Consider the following 10,815-nt stretch of genomic DNA (forward strand, 5'->3'; position numbering starts at 1 on the left):
GGCCTTAAGACCCGGAGGCCCATCTGACGGGGCCTCACAGCAGCCCGTGGCCCTGCGGCGCATAGGTCAAACACCTCCATGCTCGCCCTTTTCTGAGAAGTGCTGCAGTGCAAAGGCTGCTCTGGGCCTGGAAACCATTACAGGTCTTTCCAAACACCCTATACTAAGCAGCCTCCTTTCTGGCCCACAATTAAAGCTGCCTAAAAAACAGATGTCAAAACTAGCCTGTAATTTTCAAAAAATGACCCTATAATTTGTAATGCAACACAGGCTACATTCCATATTGCTTTTAAACATGCTTGTCAGTCTTTAGAAACAAGCAGTTTGTACTTCACTTGGATTTACCAAAGTATAATTATTTCCCTTTAGGATAATTCAGAACATATAAAATTCCTTCACCTTTTACCTTTCTGGTCTTAAGCTTTTAGTCAAATTTCAGTAATACCCTACACCTCAGCACCCTGAAAATCAAATAAGACTCAACCAGTAACTTAAGTTTCAAAAACATCTGTACATATGTGTATCTGCAATGAAAGGGTCAGAATCTATCTTGAACACTATTATTTACATTAACGAAATTTAGGTACTCTACAAAAGTAATCCATTTTAGTCTTCTTTGCAATTGAGTTTTACACTAAGTTCCTTAATTATGACATGCACATTCTCCAGACAACAGTGGTATTCAAACATATCCATCTGAACTCCAATACAAGACTCTCTGGAAGTCCGACTCTTGACATTGGCAGAACCATACATCAGAGTGACTCAAGTCAACAGCATGCATGCCACCATGTGATCACACATACATGCCACTGTTCACTCATTTGGCCAATAAAATCTTATCAAGTATATACAAAGCTATCAGGAGCCATGGTGATGGTGGGGAGGATTCAAAAGTCTTTCTTTTCAATTCCTTCTTACACTCGAACCAATCCTAGTTAACATTATATTATGCAGCTTACCCATAAGAACAGTATATAAATATCCGTGTATTTTCAGGATAGAGCTTAGAATAGCGACTCAACATATCAACTATATGAAAACTGAATTTAAAAAATCAACTACATAGAAACGAAAAAGAAAGTTACTGATTTTGATTAATTTTAAGACTATCAAAGATTTTAAGTAATCCTTCAACCACACTTTCAGCAGTTAACATGGCTCCACTATTAGCTTAATTTCTGTATGCTATCTCTTCATAACTTAACCCGACAAGTCAAGATTTAAGCTTGATACTACTCTATGGGTCTCTCATGGTGAAAAAGTCTATGACACTATCTAATAAGAACAAACCCTGAATTGATACACTGTTTCATCTCACCAGGTAAAATACTTAAAAAACTGTGTACCTTAACACCTTATTGATCTTACCCATAAAAATTCAAGGCATGATAAAAAGCTATGCTTCAGGGACTAGTTGTAAAGAAGGGATTCAGTGGAGGGGACCTAGGAGAGAAGGAATAGAGAGGGTACCAGGAGAAGGTTATGACCAAGGAGTAATGTGCCTATGTATGAAGGCTGTCACTGGAGTTTTTAGAAGATTGTGCTTCAGGCTGGAGGGATGGCTCTGTGGTTACAGCATTTGCCTGCAAAGCCAAAGGACCCTGGTTCAATTCCCTAGGATCCATGTTAGCCAGATGCACAAGGGGGCACACACGTCTGGAGTTCATTTGCAGTGGCTGGAGGCCCTGGCACACTCACTCTCTCTCTCCCCCCCACCCTCTTCCACTGCCAAATAAATAAGTAAATAAATAAATAAATAAATAAATAAAATACTTTAAAAAAAAAAGAAAGAAAGAAAATTGTGCTTCACCTACTTCAGTCTACACTGTCAAGTTACAAAATGGTATGCTTATACGAAAGATGAGAAAATGACTGCTTTCAGTTTGATAATAATTTTCTTTCACTGGAGAAACTGTCTAGATAACACCTACCCCAACAGTTTCCAAAACTGTACTTTTCTACTGAGTTACACTGTAAATCACTGATTCACTTACATACTGTGTGTCAGGCATTATTATACAAACTTTTATGGTTGCCCATGCCCTTAAAGAGATGTAAGACTTAAAGAAACAAAAATGCAGTCAGCCACTATGGCCCATGTCTTTAATTCCAGCCCTCAGGAGGGCCATCCCGGGCTACCGAGTGAGTTTTGGGTCAACTGTGGGCCAGAGTAAAATCCTGCCTCAAAACAACAAAAATGTTAAGGGTATGTTGTGAAGGGAACCTTTCTTCTCTCTGTAGGCTGTAGTGCAGCTGACAGAAGATAGATGTGGGCTAGAGGCTAACCATGTTCAGAGGCCACAAGGCTGAGGAGAAACAGGAACAAGAGAAGTGCGCCTACAACTGGGGCCCAGGACCAGAAGACATGGGTAACAGTGGACAAGAGCAGAGACCCGGCTACAGAGCAGCTTGAGCATCACGGCACAAGAAAGCCGACATTTCCGAAACCCCATGAATTCTACCCACTGGCACAGAAGTTTTGATCTTCAATTCCATATTTATTCCTTCCTAAATCCAACCCCCCTAAAGATATATCTGCAGGTTAAAAAAAAGAAAAAAAAAAAAACAAGCGCATGCCTTTAATCCCAGCACTAGGAGGCAGAGGTAGGAGGATCTCAGTGAGCTTGAGACTACATACTGAATTCCAGACCAGCCTGGACTGGAGCAAGATCCTTCCTCAAAAAAATCACCAACAACAAAAATAATTAAAATAAAATAAACAAAAAAAGTTGACTCTAGGTGAGATAGAAGCAAGTGTAACTGAAAGTAAATCTTGAGAAAGCACTTCGGGTGTTCTTCCAAGAAACTGGAAAAGCTGCAATCTTTAGTTACCAAGTGTGATGCCAAGAAAGGTATATTCATTCAAGTCTAAAATTACTGGTATCTGAGAATGTAACCTTATTTAGAAATACAATCTTTGGCGCTAAAGAGATGCCTTAGTGGTTAAGGTGCTTGCCTAAGGACCCATATTTGGCTCCTCAGGTCCCATGTAAGCCAGACACACAAGGTTGCACATGTATGCAAGGTGGCACATACATCTGAAGTCCAATTGCAGTGGCTGGAGGACCTGACACACCAATTCTCTTCTCTCTCTCATTAAAAAAAAATAAGAATTTGGGTCTTTTCATATATAATCTAGTCATGATAAGGTCACAGTGATTAGACTAAGCCTCAGGCTGGAGAGATGGCTTAGTGGTTAAGGTGTTTCCTATGAAGCCTAAGGATGGGGTTCAATTACCCAGGACCCACAAGGTGGTACATGCATCTGGAGTTAATTTGCAGTGGCTAGAGGTACTGGCATACTCATTTTCTATCTTCATCTTTCTTTCTCTCTCAAATAAGTAAATAATGCAAATATGAATGAAGGATGAGAAGCTCCTAGGATCATTTTAAGAATACAGTTCTATATTACTTTCACTAACTAAAGTCAAAACAGAATCATGAAAAAACATTTACAATACTTACAGGCATAATAATACTTTTTTCAAAATTGTGTGTGTGTGTGTGTGTGTGTGATGCATGCATGCATGTACACGTGTGCATGTGGAGGTCAGAGAGTGACTTCAGAGCGTGGGCTTCTCCCACCACGTTCTGGAGACATAGTCTCTGGCCGGTGAGGTTGGGAGTCTTCTGACTCCACTTCCCATTGCTTTGATTGTACTGGTTAGCAGACGTGTACACCACTGTGTCTGGTTTCAGAGGAGTGCTGGGGGATCCAAATTCAGGTCAGCAAGTCTGCTATAGACGGCCTACTTATACATTTCTTTAAAAAGGTATTTAGGGGCTGGAGAGATGGCTTAGTGGTTAAGCGCTTGCCTGTGAAGCCTAAGGACCCCGCTTCGAGGCTCGGTTCCCCAGGTCCCACGTTAGCCGGATGCACAAGGGGGCGCACGCGTCTGGAGTTCGTTTGCAGAGGCTGGAGGCCCTAGCGCCCATTCTCTCTCTCTCCCTCTATCTGTCTTTCTCTCTGTGTCTGTCACTCTCAAATAAATAAATGGAAAAAAAAATTAAAAAGGTATTTAGCAAATCACAATATGTTAATTAGCTGTGCATATTAAAAACCTGTAATACCTGAAAATATTATAATAAACTGGAAATTTGTACTGTCAACTAATTAAAAGAGAAACACTTTAGGTGACATAAATTTATGAGAAATAGAAAATTTGTGCATTGGGGACACAACCTCAGACATCCCTTAAGAACAGCACCCACCTATTTCTGAGACAGGGTTTCTCACTGGCTTGGAGCTTGCATATTAAATTAGAATAGCTGACCAGTGGATCTCAGAAGGCTGCTGGTCTTTTCCTCCCAGCCACATGCCACCACACCTGTATTTCTTAACAGGGTACTGGAAATTGAACTCAAATCCTCATGATTGCCAGGTCAGCACTTGACTATCTCCTAACTCTATAAAACTATTTTAAAGGATAAAAGAACAATAAAATTTGACAGCTGCTGCTTTAGGAAATGGGAAGTCTCTAAGAACAAAAAGGCTTGATTTGGGGCTGGAGAGATGGCTTAGCAGTTAAGCACTTGCCTGTGAAGCCTAAGGAAGGACCTCAGTTCGAGGCTCAATTCGCCAGGACCCACGTTAGCCAGATGCACAAGGGGGTGCACACGTCTGGAGTTCGTTTGCAGTGGCTGGAGGCCCTAATGCGCCCATTCTCTATCTGCCTCTTTCTTTCTCTGTCCAACGTTCTCAAATAAATAAATAAATAAATAAAAATTTTACAGAAGGGGGGGCTTGATTTTAAAATAGCTTTCCTAGGCTGGAGAGATGGCATAATGGTTAAGGCACTTGCCAGCAAAGCCAAAGGACCCAGGTTCAATTCCCCAGGACCCATGAAAAGCCTGATGTACAAGGTGGTACATGCGTCTGGAGTTCATTTACAGCCGCTAGAGGTCCGGGTGCTCCAATTCTCTGTCTCTCATAAATACATAAAATAGTAAAACATCTTTCCTAAGGACATTTTATCTTTTCCAGTAAACTAGAACTGATTAGTTCACAGCAAACAGAAAACTGAAGGTATAAAGAAAACACAAGTGTACAAAGTCCTGCACACTGCACAAACCTGTTGAAAACACTTGGGGTGGGGCTGTGATCACGCTCCCTCTCTCTCTCTCTGGTGCGTTCTCTTTCTCGATCCCGGTCCCGGTCTCGGTCTCGTTCTCTGTCTCGGTCTCTGTCTCGGTCTTTCTCTCTTCTGGCATAATAATCCCACTGCTTGGTAGTATCCACAAGACTAGGCCATGAAGGAGCAGAGCCAGTAAGATGGGGAAAGGCAACTAAACAAGAAAACATATTAAAAACAAAGATTATGGAACCCCGAAAGGAAAAGACCAAGCAAATAAACAAGCAAACAAACAAAAATGTCATTACATTATAATAAAAACATTTTTCTTAGGTACCTCATTGAGCAAGAATAAGACCAGAAATGTCCTCCTATCAAAATACACTGGTACATCTCCATCTCAGAAATGATAAGAGAAAACAAGACAACAAGCTATAGTTAAGGGCTGGGCAAGTATTTGACTAATGACCCCAGCACTACAAAAACAAAACAAGAATTCCACTTGAACAATAAAACAAAAGGCATGTAAGGAAACAAACAGGAACAACAAAAATAGAATAAAGAAAATTAGTATAGAAAGAAATGGTGGGTTTAATAAATACATGGCAATTATACATGTGAATACAAACAAAATATACTGTCCCACAGCACAGGTTTTTAAAAATATAAACTAAAATATCAAACCACAATAGGATATGTTACATGAAAAAGCTAAGAAATTCTGTGGTGTCTCTATTAAAAAGGGGGTTCAGATACTCTTTAGCTACATAGTTATTAAGTATACATAGAAACCTTGAAGAGTAACCATTATAAAAATAGAAAACACACAGTTTTTTTTTTAATCAAAAAGTCAAGGGCTTGGAAAGATGGCTTAAAGGTAAAGGCACTTGCTTGCAAAGCCTGTTTACTGCGGTTTAAATTTTCAAGCCACTCATGTAAAGCCAGACCCAAAAAGTGATACAAGCATCAGGTGTCCACTGGCACAAGGCCTTGATGTTCCCCCTCACACACATGCAAATGAATAAATAAAAGCCAGGTGTGGTAGAGAGGCAGAGATAGGAGGACAGATGTGAGTTAGGGGCCAATCTGAGCCCGAGCAAGATCCTACCTCAAAAAACAAACAAGGTTTGACTGCTACTGATCAGAAACTGAAAACTGGAGTGACTGTGGCAATTTCTGGACAGTGAGACAACAGTGAAGTTCGCCACAGTTGACTTCCTTTTTTTATGAACGATTTCTTTTTAAAAAATTTGTTTATTTTATTTATTTATTTGAGAGTGACAGACAGAGCGAAAGAGGCAGAGAGAGACAGAATAGGTACGCCAGGGTTTCCAGCCACTGCAAACGAACTCCAGATGCATGCACCCCTTGTACATCTGGCTAACGTGGATCCTGGGGAACTGAGCCTCAAACCGGGTACTTAGACTTCATAGGCAAGCGCTTAACCACTAAGCCATCTCTCCAGCCCTATGAACGATTTCTTTATAGCATGTGAAGCTGTACTGATAGCACTTTATCCACAGTGTGACTTTTGTCACTGGAGCCAGCCCTCTCAGAGAGCCACTGCTCTGTGCATATAAGCTAAGCTTATGCAGTATTCCAGGCCCTTGATTGTCATTTCTTTTTATTTATTTGTTTGTTTGTTTGTTTGTTTATTTAAGAGCAACAAACACAAACAGAAAGACAGAGGGAGAGAGAGAGAATGGGCGTGCCAGGGCTTCCAGCCTCTGCAAACGAACTCCAGACGCGTGCGCCCCCTTGTGCATCTGGCTAACGTGGGACCTGGGGAACCGAGCCTTGAACCAGGGTCCTTAGGCTTCACAGGCAAGCGCTTAACCGCTAAGCCATCTCTCCAGCCCTTGATTGTCATTTCAATAGTGTTCACAGTGTCTTACCAGGAGTAGATGCCATCTCAAGAAGCCATTGTCTTTGCTCCTGGGTGGAATGCATATCTATACAAAACTAGATCTTTACAGAAAAAGATCACTTTTTTTTCATTTACAGATGTGTTCTGTAATGTGTTTTGGACAAATTGATTGTTATTTGCATAATTTTTATATCTTTGATTGAAACATGGTTTCACCGTACATCCCTGGCTGGCCTTGAACTCATTATGTAGCCCACGCTAGCTTCAGACTCAGGAAAATCATTCTTCTTTGGGCTCCCAAGTGCAGAGTCACAGGCCTGCCCACCTTGCCTGGCTTTGCCTGCTTCTTGCACATATGTGTTAGTCTTTGGATACCTAATGTAATTATTTAAGTTTTCTGTTTGTTTGTTTCTTGAGGTAGGGTCTTGCTCTAGCCCAGGCTGGCCTTGAACTCACACTGATTCTCCTACCTGCTTCCCAAGTGATGGGACTAAAGGCATGTGCCGCCATGCCAAGCTACTAATGTAATTTTGTGGCTGTGTAAATGAAACATTCTTTTGAGTGTTTTAAGAACTTGTTTAGATTATATTTGTTTGTATTTAGACACAAAATTTTCAAAATGGGTTTTTTGGTAACTATTTACTTTGCTTGAATTATGATAATTTACCTTGCAAGTCTATTCAGGCAATAAAATTACCTGTAGAAAATATTTTTATTCTTTTGTTTTCAAATTCTTTTGGGCTTTTTGGTTTCATATTCTTGGAAGGACCCTCTCAATTACTGTTGATATACTGCTTTTCCCTTTTTTGTTGTTTGTTTCAAGTAGGGTCTCACTCTAGACCAGGCTGACCTGGATCTCACTTGATAGTTCAATACTGGCCTCAAATGCACAGTGATCCTCCTACCTCTGCCTCTGTACCACCACGCTTGGCTTTATCACCAAGTTCTTAAAAGCATAAGTTAAAAAAATTATTTGCATTTGTATATGTATGTATGATGTGTATGTGATGTGTTTGGGTATACGTTTGTACATATATGTATATGTGTATGTGTGCCAGGGCCTCCAGACCACGTGTCCTGTTGTACATCTGGCTTATGTGGGTCCTGGGGAATTGAACCTGGGTTATTTTGGCTTGTGTCCTAACTGCTGAGCCATCTCTCCAGCCCTTAAAGTTAAAAACCAACAGCTTCTCCTCCTTCACTGGTGAACTCAATACTGCTTTCTCTTTATGGCAATTAAGATTTTTGAACTTGCCGGGGTGGTGGTGCAAACCTTTAATTCCAGCACTTGGGAGGCAGAGGTAGGAGGATTGCCGTGAGTTTGAGGTCATCCTGAGACTACATACTGAATTCCAGGTCAGTCTGGGAGAGAGTAAGACCCTACCTTGAAAAACCAAAAAAATTAAACATTCAATCCAAAAAATATTGGAAAGGATGAAAGTGGGAGGGCAAGTTCAAAAATCTTTTTTGGGTGGCCTCAAACTCACAGCAAAACCTACCACCAAAAAGATGACTCTGAAAGGCCCAAGAGACACTAGCTTTAAACCATAAATATTTTTTCAAATAAGGGAAAGACACTGTTGTTTAAGATACATCATTCTCTCTTTTTTTTAATTATTTATTTATTTATTTGAGAGCGACATACACAGAGAGAAAGACAGAGGGAGAGAGAGAGAATGGGCGCGCCAAGGCTTCCAGCCTCTGCAAATGAACTCCAGACGCGTGCGCCCCCTTGTGCATCTGACTAACGTGGGACCTGGGGAACCGAGCCTCGAACCGAGGTCCTTAGGCTTCACAGGCAAGCGCTTAACCACTAAGCCATCTCTCCAGCCCAAGATACATCATTCTTTACAGCATTATTAATAGAGCCTTATATAAACATTACTTTCAGGGCTGGAGAGATGGGTTTAGTTAAGGTGTTTGCCTGCAAAGCCCAGGTTTGATTCCCCAGTACCCATGTTAGCCAGATGTACAAGGTAGCACATGCATCTAGAGTTCATTTGCAGTGACTAGAGGCCCTAGCATGCCCATTTTCTATCCATTTTTCTTTCTCTGAAATAAATAAACAAACAAACACAGCATGAAAAAAAAACACAAAAAATTACTTTTACTTGCACGAGGAAAACAGTAACTTCACATAACTCATTTTATCACATTCACTTTATTGTGATGGCCCAGCAGTAAATCTGCTGGCTCTATCAATGAGGGATGTCTATGCTATCCAGTACACTCAATCTCCAAACTCCAACCACACCACACTCTCAGCTCACAAAGCCTATCTTGTTTCCTCTTTCCACTGACTTTGAACAGTGTGTAAGATGTGCTCCACTGCTCCATTCTCTGAATCAGAAGACCTCCCCATGAGCTCCTGAAGCACTGTCTCCATCCTGTCACTGCTGTCCCTCGACTGGCTTATAAATTTAAGGGTAACCACTATGTCTCACTATACCCTTAAAAGTTAGTAAGACACAGCTTTGTGAAAACAAACGAAGAAGCCCTAGAAGCACGTAAAGCTGGTACAAGTGAGCACAAAAACAGACTCCTGTGTTAAGGAGGTAAACAGCTTAGCAGGGTGCCAAGACTCTCTCGACACTGAAAACTGAGGTAGCCCTCAATTGTTTTAGAAGAAAATAAGCTACAAATACCTATGGTGCCATTACTTATTAATTTTTACAAGATTAAATTCATAACTAAGTGAAGGGCTAGAGAGATGGCTCAATGGTTAAGGTACTTGCCTGCAAAGCCTAAGGACCCAGGCTCAATTCCCCAATACCCACATAATGCCAAATGCACAAAGTGGAGCAAGTATATGGAGTTTGTTTGCAGTGGCTAGAGGTCCTGGTGTGCCTATTCTCTCTGTGTCTCCCTGTTTGCAAATAAATAAATAAAATATTTTTAATAAAATAAATAAGTAAACAAAGTTTGTTCTCTTAAATAGCCTGGTATACTTACGTCTTTCAATCTCCATCTACCCGTCCTTCCTCCCCACTCCTTCTCTGCCCCCCCCCCCAGGCAGGGCCTCACATTAGTAGAGGGTGGTCTGAAGCTCACTCTGTAGCCCAGGCTAACCTCAAGCTCACAACGATAGCTTTCAAGTGCTAGGGTTAAAGGCATGAGTCACCAGGGCCAGTTTAATTAATATGTCTTAATTGTTCTCTAGAGATGTTATTTTGTTGCTTTCCAAATAGTTAATAACCTCACGGATTCAAACTGAATGTGGACAACTAGTAACTTACCATTGCCATAGGGAAATGCACGTGCAGAGCGGCTGTCATAACCGGAGGAGTGTCCACTGTGAAGGGGAAAAAACATTTTACAGCTGTAGCAAATAAATACTTAATTTTAACAATTCAGTATGAAGAAAAAAAAGAACCACAGCAAGGCAAAAATATAATGATTTTTGTTGGAGACAAATCTTTCTATGCTACTCATGGGTTCAAAGTGATCCTCCTCCCATCTCCTCCCAAGTCACTGAGGTTGCAGAGGCATGTATACCTACAGCAAAATTTTAATTTAAATTAAAATGTTTTTTTTTTTAATTTTTGTTTATATGGTTTAGCTTGAATCATATAATCAATTTCACCATGGCTTATAGTTAGGAGAAATGCTGAGGCTAATAGAATTTTGAGGTTGAAAAGTTAATCAATCAGTAATTTGGCCCCACTGACAGGATCAACAAATAATACCTCTCAATAGTTTGACTGAGAAACGAGTATGTTTAGCAAGGACTTAATAAAACCAAATCCCATTCACTTGTATCAGTTTCATTGAAAATTATATGGACAGTTTGATTGTACTGATATAAAGTTCTCACAATTTCCCTTTTTTTTTTTCAGAAATGGATAGTTTTGTTTAATATTTGGCACTTGAGAG

The 10,815-nt window shown here is 40.5% G+C and overlaps 1 protein-coding gene across 6 annotated transcripts in view; it reads right to left on the reverse strand.

Moving 5' to 3' along the window:
• The window catches only part of Fip1l1 (factor interacting with PAPOLA and CPSF1), a 61,601-nt gene that overhangs the window by 3,438 nt on the left and 47,348 nt on the right, over positions 1–10,815 (reverse strand). For 5 of the 6 annotated variants that reach the window (XM_045161709.1, XM_045161708.1, XM_004658699.2 and 2 more), the window contains 2 exons: positions 10,179–10,234; positions 5,076–5,289 (listed from right to left, as the gene is read on the reverse strand). In XM_045161709.1, coding sequence (XP_045017644.1) covers positions 5,076–5,289; positions 10,179–10,234 — 270 coding nt within the window. The remainder of the gene's footprint in view (positions 1–5,075; positions 5,290–10,178; positions 10,235–10,815) is intronic. The other variant, XM_045161711.1, reaches the window with a different exon arrangement.

Source organism: Jaculus jaculus, chromosome 11 (assembly GCF_020740685.1).
Source record: "Jaculus jaculus isolate mJacJac1 chromosome 11, mJacJac1.mat.Y.cur, whole genome shotgun sequence".
In the NCBI taxonomy this organism is placed as follows: Eukaryota; Metazoa; Chordata; class Mammalia; order Rodentia; family Dipodidae; genus Jaculus; species Jaculus jaculus.